This window comes from Heterodontus francisci, chromosome 7 (genome assembly GCF_036365525.1).
Source record: "Heterodontus francisci isolate sHetFra1 chromosome 7, sHetFra1.hap1, whole genome shotgun sequence".
In the NCBI taxonomy this organism is placed as follows: domain Eukaryota; kingdom Metazoa; phylum Chordata; class Chondrichthyes; order Heterodontiformes; family Heterodontidae; genus Heterodontus; species Heterodontus francisci.
Genome location: NC_090377.1, coordinates 18890923 through 18908393, shown reverse-complemented (window position 1 = coordinate 18908393; position 17471 = coordinate 18890923). Strand labels below are relative to the sequence as shown.

At 44.8% G+C, this 17471-nt stretch overlaps 1 protein-coding gene across 1 annotated transcript in view; it reads right to left on the bottom strand.

The window, feature by feature from the left end:
* Nucleotides 1-3170: 3170 nt before the first annotated feature.
* The window catches only part of LOC137371880 (contactin-associated protein-like 5), a 558385-nt gene continuing 544084 nt past the window's right edge, over nucleotides 3171-17471 (bottom strand). The window contains exons 20-21 of the mRNA XM_068034861.1: nucleotides 10832-10903; nucleotides 3171-3367 (exon numbers count right to left, since the gene is read on the bottom strand). Coding sequence (XP_067890962.1) covers nucleotides 3171-3367; nucleotides 10832-10903 — 269 coding nt within the window. The remainder of the gene's footprint in view (nucleotides 3368-10831; nucleotides 10904-17471) is intronic.

Here is a 17471-nt window from a genome sequence, read left to right as displayed (position 1 = left end):
GTGATGATATTGGCATCGCGCATGTCCTGTGGTACTGCTTCCTCGTCCCAGCACAGGCAAAGCTGGAGTGCTGCGAGTATAGCAGGTTTGGCACTCTTGGATTATTTCAGGGGTAATACCGTCCTTCCCAGGGGCTTTTCCACTGGCTAGAGAATCAATGGCATCACTGAGTTCTGATTTTGTTGGCTGTTCGTCCAGCTCATCCATGACTGGCAGAGTCCAGCTCATCCATGACTGGCTGCATTGAGGGCGGTATCAGTGACAACATTTTCCCTGGAGTACAGTTCTAGGTAGTGTTCCACCCAGCGGTCCATTTTCTTGCGTTGGTCAGTGATCATTTCCCCTGATTTAGACTTGGGGGTGGGGGGAGGGGTGGCGATCTTCTTGATGGTTGGCCCAAAAGCTCTCTTAATGCCATCATACATTCCTCTGATGTTTCCGGTGTCGTAGGCCAGCTGAATACGACTGCATAGGTTTTGCCAGTAGTCATTTGCACAGCACCTGGCCGATGGTTATATGTGGACTAAACCAACCTAATGATTGGCATTGGACATCATTCAAGTAATTGTCAATCTAAGCCATGTTTTGTTTCAAATACAGTCAGGCTATCATTTTATACTCAGTATAAAGTTTTTGGTTCTGAAGTTTTTTGTTTGCAATATTTTTGGGGTTGTGACTATGATGCATCCTTCACAACACAATGGGGCTTTCTGAAAAACACGTATTTATAACGCACAATATGCTTTGCTCCCAAGGGCTGTGTTGTAACAATGGTGATTTCTGAGGTCAAATGGCTCAGAGTGACGAAACTAAAAACAGTCAACCGTTGATAACCATTGATTACATTGTTATCAAAATAATTAACAACACTCAGAACTCTGAGAAACTCTGAATTGTTTCATCTCAGAAAAAATTTCAGACAATGTGCTTGGAAAAGTCAGATTGGATTACAGGCATACACTCAGAAAGATGCAACTACAAAATCGCCTTGGCAAATCTCTCTCTGTTTTTGTGTTTCTCCCAGGAGATTTGTGGCTCTGGGGTGGGGCGTGGGTGGTTTGGGATGGAGAGGGTGTAGGAAGTGTCTAATCGTGATGCTCCAACCACCATGAGTGTGGGGTAGGCTTGATGGACAAGCTGGTCTTTTCCTGCCTGTCATCATGAATGGTCATATGAAGCTTCCGGAAACAAGAGAAGTGGTGGGCTCTCCGTCTCACTTTCCTGTGTATGTGTGTGCGATACTTTGACATGTGAACTCTGAAAGTAGTTTGTGCTTGGGGTGGAGTTCTGCTGTACATCACAAAAATAATTTACAAAGCACTTTTTAAATATATCTATATATATATATATGTCTATATGGTGACTAATGAATTAAAGGACTCAACTCCATCTGGCACTACGATATCTCAGAGCGCAAACATCTCCGGTGTTATTAAATTGCAAGGTTGTCGGTCGTTTCATATACCGAGTGCAAAAAGAACATGTATTATTGTTACAGAAATGTTGTTGAGGTCAAGTCATAGGATTAGACCCAAGATTTTCATAAAATAGAATTAAATAAAAGCAGTGAAAAATTACCATTATGCAGGAAATGACGACTATTAACTCTGGGAGCTTATTTTTGCATTGGTGTCAGGGATGTTGATGCTGCAATTTCCCAAATCCTGGATCCCAATTGCCACGTGTACCTCATATCAAGATCTACCCGCACCTTCTGACTGTAGCTCAGTGTGAATCGTTCCAGTCGACTTTCCTTGATTTAATAAATATATATCTGCTTGCTGCACACGCATATTCCATACATGTTCTATCAAATATGTACGGGTTGAATCTTGGCCTGTGCTTAGATAGTTGATTTCGACTGGGCTAGCAATAGGGCTACTAAAATTGACTTTAGCAGTTTTCACCAAGAGGGGAGAAAATGTCAGGAGTTGTTCTGCCATTCAATTAGATAATAGATATTCTGTATCTTAACTCCTTTTGCCCACCTTGGATCTGTAACCCTTACCTAACAAAAATTTATCAATCTCAGTTTTGAAATTTTCAACTGACCACATCCCAACGCCAATAGATTTTTGGAGGAGAGAGTTCCAGATTTTGACTACACTTTGTCTGAAGAAGTGCTCTGGACATCACCCCTGAATAGTCTAGCTCGAACTTTAAGGTTAAGCCCCCTTTGTTCTGGACTCTCACAATATCAAATCGATACATCATCTTAAACACCTCAATTAGGTCACTGCTTCATCTTCTATACAAGCCTACACTGTGCAACCTGGTCTCATATTTTAACCCTTTTAGCCCTGTTGGTAAAACAACCCAACAGTATTCCCTGTACAAACTCACAGGTGGACAGTGGCTTTGTATTTTAAAGTTCTCACCTTTATTTACAAACCTTTCCCTACCTCTGTAATATTCTCCGTTCTTACAACCCTTCTGCACACCTCCAACATTGGCCTCTTGCGCATCCCAGATTTTAATTGAGCTACGATTGGCAGCCATACCTTCAGCTCTTTAGACTCAAGTTCTGGAATTCCCTCCCTGAACTCTCCATCTCTCCATTTCTCTCTCCTCCTTTAAGACTCTCCTTGAAACCTCACACTTTGACCAAGCTTTTGATCACCTCTCCTAGTATCTCATTGTGAGACTCTGTCTCAAATCTTGTTCAGTAACACTCCGGTGAAGCACCTTGGGATGTTTTACTATGTTAAAGGCGCTATATAAATATAAGTTGTTGTTGATGTTGCATCTGGTGCTCGAGGATTGCTAGGACTGAGTCAGCACTGAATTGGTGGGAACAAAACTGGGTGGGAAAAACAGCAACAAGAACCAAACAGAAAATAAAACAGTAAATAGTTGCTTATTTTTCATGCAGTATATATAATGGTAATTTTTTTTCTCTTCTATCTTCATATAGAGTTTACAAAATTCTTATTTCTACTCCCCTGAGCTGACCTAGAGTTAGCAGGAAACAATAGGTTATATCCCTGTCCTGTTAAGGTGAAAACAAATGTAAACCAGTTGTTTGTCATGTGCCATGTACTTTGAACATAACGTTTGGCCATTTAGTCTGCAGAGTCTGGTGCTAACTCATATCACAGACAGTGAGTCCAGCTGTTAATGTTATTAATCTGCTGCTGTAACCGTAGTAATGAGGAGGGTCTGTATCACCGTCAGATGAAATACTCCTTCTTGCCTTCACTAATGGAGTCCTGGTAATTGGCATTGTTCTTCAGTGTGGTGTCGGCATTCTCAGCATATTCTGCCCCCTTTGATTCGTTGGTGCGGTATGTGCCTTTGTGTTTGTACAACAAGTGGCCCGTTACAGCAACGGTACAGAGGATGACAAAGATCACCAATGCTATCACACCTGTGAATTTTACAGGAAGAAGTGTTAGTAAAGACTTGCCACGTACTTACACACCAGAAACTATACATTTAGAGCACTACAACAATTAATTACTTTTATATAGCACTTTTAACGTAGTAAAACATCCCAAGGAGCTTCACAGGACTGTTATCAAACAAAATTTGACACTGAGCCACATAAGGAGATATTATGGCCGGTGACTAAAATTTTATTACAAGGAATTGAGTATAAAAGTAGGGAATAAAAACAAGAAATGCTGGAAATACTCAGCAGGTCTGGCAGCATCTGTGGAAAGAGAAGCAGAGTTAACGTTTCCGGTCAGTTACCCTTCTTCAGAACTGGCAAATATTAGAAATGTCAAAGGTTAGAAGCAAGTGAGGCGGGGGTGAGGCAAAAGATAACAAAGGAGAAGGTGTAGATTGGACAAGGCCACATAGCTGAGCAAAAGGTCATGGAGCAAAGGCAAACAAGATGTTAATAGTGTGTTGAAAGACAAAGCATTAGTACAGAGAGGGTGTTAACGAACTGAAACATATAAGATCCTGAGGGGTCCTGACAGGGTGGATGCTGAGAGGATGTTTCCCTTTGTGGGAGAGACGAGCACTGGGGGCCACAGTTTAAAAATGAGGATTCTCCCATTTAAGACAGGATGAGGAGAAAATTTTTCCCTCAGAGGGTCATTAGTCTGTGGAATTCTCTTCCCCAGAGGGTGGTGAAGGCTGTGCCATTGAATAATTTTAAGGCTGAGTTAGATAGATTCTTGATTGACAAGGGATTCAAAGGGTATACAGGAAAGTATAGTTGAGGTCACAATCAGATCAGCCATGATCTTATCAAATGGCGGAGCAGGCCCGAGGGGTCGAATGGCCTACTCCTGCTCCTAATTTGTATGTCTGTATGTACGTATGTTGTTTCTGTTGGTTATATCAGTCATATCTGGGTGGAATTGGCCGAACCTTTACAAAATCTCAGGGAATTATAAATGTAAGTTAGTTATGCCCAAAGCCACATATGCTCATGTTTTTCACGATTTTTTATGCGGGTTTAAGATTCAATTTATCCACCCTCAAAACTGTTCACATCCCTAAGTCGAAATTGCGAGATACCACCAACAGCACGGGTTTGGGAAGGTTTTGCCAATTGTGCTTATTTTCTTAGCCACACAAGCATATTTTAAAAGTCTTTCATATCGAAATAGAGTTAGTTTACTATGACTGGTGTAAAAGAATGAAACTATTAGATGGTTCAGTATAGTTTTCTTTAAGTCATTTTGAGTGATTTTAAATCAGGTTACTCACAGGTGGAAGAAATGCTATTTGTGCTGTTAAACCCATTTGCAGCTATATCAATAAATCTGTACCGGGTTTCAAATATATGGAGAAAACTTTCTAATGCAAATTAGAATAAAGAAACAATTACATTCTATGATGGTGTCCAATTGCGCTGGAAGATTTGCTCATGGAAGATCTTATGTTTATGATTTATGCAAATTAATTTTGGCAGTAACGTGAAATCTAGTCCAACCAGCCCTATTTCAAGTGCATTTTGGGCACAATTTCCCAATTGTTCTCAGAGGTGGAAAATCTAACCCCTGATGTTTTTGCAGATACAACAATCAAAATTCTTAAAAACGTCAGTTTTATTATCTCCATTGAGACCTATGAGCCTGGTCACCCCCAACCCCCCCAACCCCCCCCCCCCCCACTCCACCCAGGTTTCTCTTCAATATCCTTGCTGTTTGCTGAGATTGGAGAGTTCCCAGCTGAGAGTATGATTTCCCATGATCTATCCCAGGGAAGTACAGGGAAACATGAGCCAAACAATTACTTCTAGACCCATGAGTTCTACTGCCTCGAAGAACAAGGGAACAAGGGCAGAAAGAAAATTGGAACACCCCACTTGCAGGTTCCCCTCCAAGTCACGTACCATCCTGACTTGGAAGTATATTGCCACTCCTTCAGTGTCGCTGGGTCAAAATCCTGCAACTCCCTATCCAACAGCACTGTGGGTGTACCTACACCGCGCGTACTGTAACAGTTCAAGAAGGTAGTTCACCACCACTTTCTCAAGGGCTTTTAGGCACAGGCAATAAATGCTGGCATTGCCAGCAGCACTCACATCTCATAAATGAATAAAAGAAAAATTAGGATAAATGCTTAATATTTTATTTAGTGGCTCAAATATTGAGCCAAAGTTGAAAAAAGTGTTTTGCAGGAAATTTGAGGTATTATTTTTGTGTTTTGGACACCTTTTACAGGTAATACCTGTAATATTACAACTTCTAACATATTTTGACAGCTCCACTGTGACAATGTTCAGGGCGAATCAAAGTGTATGCTGAAGTATGGTTGGTATATCATGACAGAAGATGCCACTGTACATACAGGAAATATTTGAATGTGGGATTAGATGATGCACACTATCTATTCATCTCTGGAATCTGAGTTTGGGTCTATCCCAGATTAATGGTGTGAAGTCTCTTCTCCCTTCTGGCTGCCAGGGTTCAATGAAAAATGAACTTCAAGCAACTTAGTTTGAATTCTAGTAGGCACAGGGTTGCCAATGCTTCAGGATTGTCCTGGATTAATCTCCTGACACTGGAGGGAGGGGTTCAGATTTTTGGGACATTGGGACCGGTTCTGGGGGAGATGGGACTATTACAAATTGGATGGTCTACACCTGGGCCGGACTGGAACCAATGTCCTTGGGGGTGCTTTTGCTAACGCTGTTGGGGAGGGTTTAAACTAATGTGGCAGGGGGATGGGAACCAAATGAGGAGGTCAGTGGACAGTAAGGAGGTAGTAACTAAAGCCTGTAAGGAACTAGATAATGAAGTCAGCGTGACTAAAGGGAAGAGTAGGCAGGGAGCAGATGATGAACGCAAAGGGACTGGTGGTCTGAGGTGCATTTGTTTTAATGCAAGAAGTGTAGTAGGTAAGGCAGATGAACTTAGGGTTTGGATTAGTACCTGGGAGTATGATGCTTTTGCTATTACTGAGACTTGGTTGAAGGAAGGGCACGATTGGCAACTAAATATCCCAGGATATCGATGCTTCAGGCGGGATAGAGAGGGAGGTAAAAGGGGTGGAGGAGTTGCATTACTGGTCAAAGAGGATATCACAGCTGTGCTGAAGGAGGGCACTATGGAGGACTCGAGCAGTGAGGCAATATGGGCAGAACTCAGAAATAGGAAGGGTGCGGTAACAATGTTGGGGCTGTACTACAGGCCTCCCAACAGCGAGCGTGAGATAGAGGTACAAATATGTAAACAGATTATGGAAAGATGTAGGAGCAACAGGGTGGTGGTGATAGGAGATTTTAATTTTCCCAACATTGACTGGGATTCACTTAGTGTTAGAGGTCTAGATGTTGCAGAATTTGTAGGGAGCATCCAGGAGGGTTTTCCAGAGCAGTATGTAAATAGTCCAACTCGGGAAGGGGCCATACTGGACCTGGTGTTAGGGAATGAGCCCGGCCAGGTGGTTGAAGTTTCAGTAGGGTACTACTTTGGGAATAGTGATCACAATTCCGTAAGTTTTAGAATACTCATGGACAAGACGAGAGTGGTCCTAAAGGAAGAGTGCTAAATTGTGGGAAGGCCAACTATACCAAAATTCGGCAGGAGCTGGGGAATGTAGATTGGGAGCAGCTGTTTGAAGATAAATCCACATTTGATATGTGGGAGGCTTTTAAAGAGAGGTTAATTAGCGTGCAGGAGAGACATGTTCCTGTGAAAATGAGGGATAGAAATGGCAAGATTAGGGAACCATGGATGACAGGTGAAATTGTGAAACTAGCTGAGAGGAAAAAGGAAGCATACATAAGGTCCAGGCGGCTGAAGAAAGACAAAGCTTTGGAAGAATATCGGGAATGTAGGACCAATCTGAAACGAAGAATTAAGAGAGCTAAAAGGGGTCATGAAATATCTTTAGCAAACAGGGTTAAGGAAAATCCCAAAGCCTTTTATTCATATATAAGGAGCAAGAGGGTAACTAGAGAAAGGATTGGCCCACTCAAGGACAAAGGAGGAAAGTTATGCGTGGAGTCAGAGAAAATGGGTGAGATTCTAAACGAGTACTTTGCATCAGTATTCACTGAGGAGAGGGACATGACGGATGTTGAGGTTATGGATAGATGTTTGATTACTCTAGGACAAGTCGGCATAAGGAGGGAGGAAGTGTTGGGTACTCTAAAAGGCATTAAGGTGGACAAGTCCCCAGGTCCGGATGGGATCTATCCCAGGTTACTGAGGGAAGTGAGAGAGGAAATAGCTGGGGCCTTAACAGATATCTTTGCAGCATCCTTAAACATGGGTGAGGTCCTGGAGGACTGGAGAATTGCTAATGTTGTCCCCTTGTTTAAGAAGGGTAGCAGGGATAATCCAGGTAATTATAGACCGGTGAGCCTGACGTCAGTGGTAGGGAAGATGCTGGAGAAGATACTGAGGGATAGGATCTATTCCCATTTGGAAGAAAATGGGCTTATCAGTGATAGGCAACATGGTTTTGTGCAGGGAAGGTCATGTCTTACCAACTTAATAGAATTCTTTGAGGAAGTGACAAAGTTGATTGATGAGGGAAGGGCTGTAGATGTCATATCATGGACTTCAGTAAGGCGTTTGATAAGGTTCCCCATGGTAGGTTGATGGAGAAAGTGAAGTCGCATGGGGTCCAGGGTGTACTAGCTAGATGGATAAAGAACTGGCTGGGCAACAGGAGACAGAGAGTAGCAGTGGAAGGGAGTTTCTCAAAATGGAGACGTGTGACCAGTGGTGTTCCACAGGGATCCGTGCTGGGACCACTGTTGTTTGTGATATACATAAATGATTTGGAGGAAAGTATAGGTAGTCTGATTAGCAAGTTTGCAGACGACACTAAGATTGGTGGAGTAGCAGATAGTGAAGGGGACTGTCAGAGAATACAGCAGAATATAGATAGATTGGAGAGTTGGGCAGAGAAATGGCAGATGGAGTTCAATCCGGGCAAATGCGAGGTGATGCATTTTGGAAGATCCAATTCAAGAGTGAACTATACAATAAATGGAAAAGTCCTGGGGAAAATTGATGTACAGAGAGATTTGGGTGTTCTGGTCCATTGTTCCCTGAAGGTGGCAACGCAGGTCAATAGAGTGGTCAAGAAGGCATACGGCATGCTTTCCTTCATCGGACGGGGTGTTGAGTACAAGAGTTGGCAGGTCATGTTACAGTTGTATAAGACTTTGGTTCGGCCACATTTGGAATACTGCGTGCAGTTCTGGTCGCCACATTACCAAAAGGATGTAGATGCTTTGGAGAGGGTGCAGAGGAGGTTCACCAGGATGTTGCCTGGTATGGCGGGCGCTAGCTATGAAGAGAGGTTGAGTAGATTAGGATTATTTTCATTAGAAAGACGGAGTTTGAGGGGGGACCTGATTGAGGTGTACAAAATCATGAGAGGTAGAGACAGGGTGGATAGCAAGAAGCTTTTTCCCAGAGTGGGGGATTCAATTACTAGGGGTCATGAGTTCAAAGTGAGAGGGGAAATGTTTAGGGGGGATATGCGTGGAAAGTTCTTTACGCAGAGGGTGGTGGGTGCCTGGAACGGGTTGCCAGCGGAGGTGGTAGAAGCGGGCATGATAGCGTCTTTTAAGATGTATCTAGACAGATACATGAATGGGCAGGAAGCAAAGAGATACAGACCCTTAGAAAATAGGCGACAGGTTTAGATAGAGGATCTGGATTGGCGCAGGCTTGGAGGGCCGAAGGGCCTGTTCCTGTGCTGTAATTTTCTTTGTTCTTTTCTTTGTTCTTTGGTCCAAAACCCATAAGAAAAATAGTAGAGGAAATTAAAAAGTTATGTGTTCTCTTTAACTGGTTATAAAAATTTTGGCGATGGGGGCTTGTTGACTGGGTAGGTAAGAGGTCTTGTGATGAAAACTCTTGGAATATATTCAATTAGCGTTGGCAACCCTAAGAGATTACAGGACAATACTGACACAAAACTGTTGTGTTATTGATTTCTCAACACAAACGTGCCAATCTGAGGCTGAATGGTAGTTTGAATGAAGGGTTCTCTATCCCAAAATAACAGACTTACAGCAGAGCTCGAAGATACACGGGCTAATGTTGACTCACACTGCTCCTACCGCTATATCATATGTTAGCTTACATCACTTCCTGTGATGATGTATGCTGAACTATTTACATATTCAACAGTATGTTAGCGAATACTCAAAAAATTAAAGCATTATCACAACAATAATGTGATGCAAGCTGGGATCCGATCACTAATTGCCCTTTGACGGATAACTCGGGCTGAATCTTCTGTGCCCGCTGCAGAGGCCAGGTGATAAGAATGGCAGCCCGCCCCGTGCCGGCCACATGTTGATGAGCTACCGCAATCTTCCATGCAGTGGCTCATTTGAATGGCCGGGCAGGCTGCCCCCCCCCACCCCGATCATGTGGAAAGGGCGACCTGTCCATCCCCGGCAATGGCGTCAGCTGCCTGTGCGCAGGCACTGATGCCATGTTTAAAGGGCTTTGAGCCCTTCCATTAAGTTTAAAGATTTAAAGGTACAGTTTTTTAAAAAATCACATCAATTTTGCCGTTCTCCCACCCACCCCCCACCCCAATAACCATCAAGCTAATTACTTGCATCTCCCCCCAAAACTCTGGCCTTGTCCACCTGACCTTCCCTCACAAAGTGCATAAACTTTAACCTAAATCCCTTTCCACCATCCCCTTCACCAATGATGTAACTTTGACCCGTTGACCCCCAGTCCCACACTGAGAAACTTACTCCCTCCCCACCTCGTTTCCCCGGACGGGGATCTGAAGGCACGAGAGTGCTGGCCAGCAGCACAAAGCTCGCACCGGGGTAGATGGCGGGAACCTAAGTGTAATTAATTCATGAATTTAAATTTATTTAAATGGCGGTCCCAATGCCGAGTGGCGGGGGTGGGGGTTGGGGGGGTGGGGGAGCACCGTGAGGCCTTGCCACCACTGGCAATATCAGGCCAGGCCCTCCTGGCATTGGGGTGTATGGCAGCCCTTTCCCAGAGGCATTTTCAGGCCCCCACTTCCCCACCACGGACCCCGATGCTTGGGGGAAAACTAAATCCAGCCCCTCGTGTGGGAAATGGAAAAATTCACACATGGGTGCACTGCAACAATAATAACTCGCCTTCAGTGTAAAAATTGTCCCATTTTCTGTCCAAAGGGATGGTGGGCAGGGGGAGGAGAAAGTAGGAGAGGTGACTGGAAGAAGAGGTGGCTGAAAATGTTATCTTATTGACATTAGGCTTGAGGCTCACTATTGCTCCAAAGTCAAGGGAGCTTTATCGTGCTTGACTTAATTTTAACCTAGGAATACTCAACTCTGATCTCCACCAGTTACAGATTTTTCTTTTTACCCTCCGATGAACCAGCCTTAGATAACTGCGAGACCGATGATTTGGGAACCCAGCACAACCTGATCTCATCTTACCTCCAATGACCGCAGAGTCACTCCTTATTGCATTTGTTAGGAGCTTTCCCTCCTCAATGGCACCGGCGTGATCTGCAACACAAAGGAATGTTTCAATTACAGAAAGAAAACATTGCAAAGCTAAAACAGAAAACAAGGGCTGAGTTTTGCCACTGGACCCGACATCGAGACTGGTATTGGGTGCCGGTTCTGCCTGGGCGGGGATTGGCCGGCCATACGCAATCTTTCAGCAACCAGCCAATTAAAAGTGCGGAGGCAGGGGGGCCAACCACTAAGAGTGCAGAGGCGACATGGGAGGCGGCAAAAGCAGCCGCGGCTGATGCTGACATCATATTTAAAGGACTGCCAGGATTGCATGCAAGGGGGATTGCATGGAAACCTGAGAAGTTTGAGGAAACCTGCAGCCAGAATGGCAGAAGGAAGACCCCAGGTGGCCCCATGGTTCAGCAATGTTTCCCTGTAGGCAGGAAGTCCTCTTCCCCAGTGGCAGGAAGAGGAGACTGGCCTAACTGACCAAGCAAGCCTGGACGGCAACTGCAGAGGAGGTCAGCAGCTGTGGGGTTAAACCCCCGAGCCTGAATCCAGTGCCGCAAACGCATTATTCGTTTTGCCAAGGTGAGTACTCCATACCTCTTTTCCCTTTGGGGCTTGCACGTAATAGGGAGTGACCACTGGATCGGTGGCAATGGGGTCAGGAAGCAATATGTGGTGTCAGAGGTATGACTGCATCTCAGTGAGAAGCGCCCATCTGTCATTGCTGACCCCCACAAGGTCCCTTGAGAGTGGCCACATGCGGAAGACATTTGTGTGCCCCCATCACAAGGGAAGGGGGGAGAATAGGAGAGCGATAGTGATAGGAGATTCAATGGTTACAGGAACAGACAGGAGATTCTGTGGTTCCAAACGAGACTCCCGGATGGTATGTTGCCTCCCGGGTGCCAGGGTCAGGGATGTCTCGGATCGAGTCCACAGGATTCTTAAGGGGGAGGGGGAGCAGCCAGAGGTCGTGGTACATATCGGTACCAATGACATAGCTAGGAAAAGGGATGAGGACCTGAAAAGCGAATATAGGGAGTTAGGTTGGAAGCTGAAAGGCAGGACGAGCAGAGTAGTAATCTCAGGATTGTTACCGGTGCCACATGCTAGTGAGGCTAGAAACAGGGACCGAGTGCAGCTGAACACGTGGCTACAGAACTGGTGTAGGAGGGAGGGATTCAGATATGTGGATCATTGGGATACCTTCTGGGGAAGGTAGGACCTGTACAAGAAGGACGGGTTGCATCTGAACTGGAGGGGCACCAATATCCTGGGCGGGAGGTTTGCTAGAGCTCTTCAGGAGGGTTTAAACTAGTTTGGCAGGGAGATGGGAACCGGAGCCACGGATCACTGGATGGGGTAACTGTTGAACAGGCAGATACCGAGTGCAGAGAGTCTGTGAGGAAGGTTAGACAGTTGACATGGCAAAGTTTCAGCCAGTATGATGGGTTGAAGTGTGTCTATTTTAACGCAAGAAGTGTCAGGAATAAGGGTGATGAACTTAGGGCATGGATCAGTACTTGGAGCTACGATGTTGTGGCCATTACGGAGACGTGGATATTACAGGGGCAGGAATGGATGTTGGATGTTCCGGGGTTTAGATGTTTTAAAAGGAATAGGGAGGGAGGTAAAAGAGGTGGGGGAGTGGCATTGTTAATCAGGGATAGTATCACAGCTGCAGAAAGGGAGGTCGTTGAGGAGGGTTTGTCTACTGAGTCATGATGGGTGGAAGTCAGAAACAGGAAAGGAGCAGTCACTTTGTTGGGAGTTTTCTATAGACCCCCCAATAGCAATAGAGACATGGAGGAACAGATTGGGAGGCAGATTTTGGAAAGGTGCAGAAGTAACAGGGTTGTTGTCATGGGTGACTTCAACTTCCCTAATATTGATTGGAACCTCCTTAGTGCAAATAGTTTGGATGAAGCAGTTTTTGTCAGGTGTGTCCAGGAAGGTTTCCTGACTCAATATGTAGATAGGCCGACTAGAGGGAGACTATGTTGGACTTGATGCTTGGCAACGAACCAGGCCAGGTGGCAGATCTCTCGGTGGGAGAGCATTTCGGTGATAATGATCACAACTCCCTGACCTTTACTCTCGTCATGGAGAGGGACAGGAGCAGACGGGATGGGAAAATATTTAATTGGGGGAGGGGGAATTACAATGCTATTAGGCAGGAACTGGGGAGCATAAATTGGGAACAGATGTTCTCAAGGAAACGCACGACAGAAATGTGGAGGTTGTTTAGGGAGCACTTGCTGCGACTGCTGGATAGGTTTGTCCCGATGAGGCAGGGAAGGGATGGTAGGGTGAAGGAACCTTGGATGACAAGAGATGTGGAACAGCTAGTCAAGAGGAAGAAGGAAGCTTACTTAAGGTTGAGGAAGCAAGGATCAGACAGGGCTCTAGAGGGTTACAAGGTAGCCAGGAAGGAACTGAAGAATGGACTTAGGAGAGCTAGAAGGGGACATGAAAAAGTCTTGGTGGGTAGGATTAAGGAAAATCCCAAGGCGTTCTACACTTATGTGAGGAACAAGAGGATGGCCAGAGTGAGGGTAGGGCCGATCAGGGATAGTGGAGGGAACTTGTGCCTGGAGTCGGAGGAGGTAGGGGAGGTCCTAAATGAATACTTTGCTTCAGTATTCACTAGTGAGAGGGACCTGGTCGTTTGTGAGGACAGCGTGGAACAGGCTGATATGCTCGAACAGGTTGAGGTTAAGAGGGAGGATGTGCTGGAAATTTTGAATGATGTGAGGACAGATAAGTCCCCGGGGCCAGACGGGATATATCCAAGGATATTACGGGAAGCGAGGGAAGAGATTGCTGCGCCTTTGGCAATGATCTTTGCGTCTTCACTGTCCACTGGAGTAGTACCGGATGATTGGCGGGTGGCAAATGTTGTTCCCTTGTTCAAGAAAGGGAATAGGGATAACCCTGGGAATTATAGACCAGTCAGTCTTACGTCGGTAAATTATTGGAGAGAATTCTGAGAGACAGGATTTATGATTATTTGGAAAAGCATGGTTTGATTAGAGATAGTCAGCATGGCTTTGTGAGGGACAGGTCATGCCTCACAAGCCTTATTGAATTCTTTGAAGATGTGACAAAACACATTGATGAAGGAAGAGCAGTGGATGTGGTGTATATGGATTTTAGCAAGGCGTTTGATAAGGTTCCCCATGGTAGGCTCATTCAGAAAGTAAGGAGGCATGGGATTCAGGGAAAGTTGGCTGTCTGGATACAAAATTGGCTGGCCCATAGAAGTCAGAGGGTGGTAGTAGATGGAAAATATTCAGCAGGGAGCTCGGTGACCAGTGGTGTTCCACAAGGATCTGTTCTGGGACCTCTGCTCTTTGTGATTTTTATAAATGACTTGGATGAGGAAGTGGAAGGCTGGGTTAGCAAGTTTGCCGATGACACTAAGGTTGCTGGCGTTGTGGATAGTGTGGAAGGCTGTTGTAGGTTGCAACGGGACATTGACAGGATGCAGAGCTGGGCTGAGAAGTGGCAGATGGAGTTCAACCTGGAAAAGTGTGAAGTGATTCATTTTGGAAGGTCGAATTTGAATGCGGAATACAAGCTTAAAGACAGGATTCTTGGTAGTGTGGAGGAAGAGAGGGATCTTGGGGTCCATGTCCATAGATCGCTCAAAGTTGCCACCCAAGTTGATAGGGTTGTTAAGAAGGCGTATGGTGTGTTGGCTTTCATTAACAGGGGGATTGAGTTTAAGAGCCGCGAGGTTATGCTGCAGCTCTATAAGGCCCTGGTTCGACCACACTTGGAATATTGTGTTCAGTTCTGGTCGCCTCATTATAGGAAGGATGTGGAAGCTTTAGAGAGGGTGCAGAGGAGATTTACCAGGATGCTGCCTGGACTGGAGGGCATGTCCTATGAAGAAAGATTGAGGGAGCTCGGGCTTTTCTCATTGGAGCGAAGAAGGATGAGAGGTGACTTGATAGAGGGGTACAAGATGATGAGAGGCATAGAGTGGATAGTCAGAGACTTTTTCCCAGGGTGGAAAGAGCTATCACCAGGGGGCATAATTTTAAGGTGATTGGTTTAGAGATACAGCACTGAAACAGGCCCTTCGGCCCACCAAGTCTGTGCTGACCATCAACCACCCATTTATACTAATCCTACACTAATTCCATATTCTTACCACATCCCCACCTGTCCCTATATTTCCCTACCACCTACCTATACTAGGGGCAATTGCTAATGGGCAATTTACCTATCAACCTGCAAGTCTTTGGCATGTGGGAGGAAACCGGAGCACCTGGAGGAAACCCACGCAGACACAGGGAGAACTTGCAAACTCCACACAGGCAGTACCCAGAATTGAACCCGGGTCACTGGAGCTGTGAGGCTGCGGTGCTAACTACTGCGCCACTGTGCTGCCCGGGTTTCGGGGAGATGTCAGAGGTAGGTTCTTTACACAGAGAGTGGTGGGTGCGTGGAATGCGCTGCCAGCGGTGGTAGTAGAAGCAGATACATTAGGGGCATTTAGGCGACTCTTGGATAGGTACATGGATGATAGTAGAATGAAGGGTAGGTAGTTAGTTTGATCTTAGAGTAGGTTAAAGGTTCGGCACAACATCGTGGAAAATGCAGAAACAGCGTGAAGACGATGTCTCAGTCCCGATTTTACGCTCCCCCCCATTCCTCCGCCACCTCCAAGCCCTCCCCAAAGGGCCCAGATAATTCCGGCCCCCAAGTCTCCACAGCAAGCCCTCTAATATGGTCATGTTAGATTGTCTTGGTCAGAACCACCACCCCCCCCTCCCCCCCCGCTCTGGAGGACTGCATTCAGCTCCAGGTATGAAACTTCAGAAAAGAAATAACCAGAGTTATACCAGAGTTTAAAGAGTAAAGTTATGAGGACAGGTTGCATAAATGTTTTCTCTTGAGTTTAAAGGATGAAAATATAATTGAGGTATCTAAAAAGATTAAACAGGGTAGATACCAGAGAAACTATTTCCTCTTGTTGGGGAATCCAACACAAGACAGCACTTTTCTTAAAAGCTAGGCCATTTAGGAAGCATTTTTTTTTTCACACAAAGGGTAATAGAAATTTATAATTGTCTCCTGCAAAATTCAGTGAATGTGAAATCGTTGGAACATAGATCAACAGATTTGCATTTGGCAAGACTTATGGTGCAAAGGTGGGTAAATGGAGTTGAGGTACAGATCAGCCATGATTTAACTGAATGGCAGAACAGGTCTGAGGGACTGAATGGCCTAGTTTTGTTCTCAACTCTTTTGTTCCTTTCCAAACTGCTAAAGAAATACTTGCGTTTATATAGCTCCTTTCATGTCCTCAGGTAATCCCAAAGTGCTTTACAGTCAATGAATTGATTTTATTTTCTTATAACATTGACGACCCTTTCAAGAGTGCTTCATTAACTGCAATGCGCTTCGGGATGCGCTGAGGTCATAAAAGGCAGTATACAAATGGAAGTTCTTTCTCTCCTTCTGTGCTCTATTGTTATAATGTCAAATAGTTATTGTATTTCAATCTCTTAAGCATCGTTTCAAACTATGACTTCAAGATGGCGTTCCTTTCAAAAATAATAATTTTGTAACTATTTTTCTTCAATTGGCGACATAATGGATTGGTCATAGACTAATCTGTGGAAAATGTTGTTAAAAGTCAACTTTTCTTTGAAACAGGAATGGGAAAGTAAGGATAAGGAACCATTCAGCACTCTGGTGGCCTGCATCATAGGCCGACGAAAAATACAAACTGATGTTTTGCCTTTGAGGTTTATAATTTTATGGAAAAAAAGGAGCACTGGGATTAATTACAGTAATCAAGCCATTATATTTCTTCTTCAAGGCTGGTGCAGAGATACAGGGAATGCTGTCAAGGCATACAGTTGCCATTGTGTCCAATTAATCATAGGGTGTACAGTAAAACAGACATTGCAATGTTGCAAATCACTCAGAAACAGCACATCTATGAAGAAAGAAAGACTTGTGCTTGCAAAGACTTGAAAACACAGCAGTCAGTTTGTGCACAGCAAGCTCCCACAAACAGCAATTAACTTAATTACCAAAAGATCTGTTTTAGGTGTTGGTTGAGAGAAAAATATTGACCAGACCCACTCTCTGATTTTCTTCAAATCTTGTCTTTTAAATCTACCTGACAGAGTAGACAGGGCCTTCACAGAATTGTTACAGTGCAGAAGGAGGCCATTCGGCCCATCGTGTCTGCACTGGCTCTCCGAAAGAGCAATTCACTTAGTGCCACTTCCCTGCCCTCTCCCCCTAACCCTGCACATTCTTCCTTTTCATATAACTGTCTAATTCCCTTTTGAATGCTTCAATTGAACCCGCCTCCACCACACTCTCAGGCAGTGTATTCTAGATCTTAAACACTCGCTGAGTGTAGGTTTTTCCTCAGGTCACTTTTGTTTCTTTTACTAGTTACTTTAAATCTGTGCCCTCTCGTTCTCGATCCTTTCATGCGCAGGAACAGTTTCTCTCTATCTCCTCTGTCCAGATCCCTTATAATTTTGAATACCTCTATCAAATCTCCTCTCAGCCTTCTCTTCTCCAAGGAAAACAGTCCTAACTTATCCAATCTATCTTCATAACTAAAGTTCCT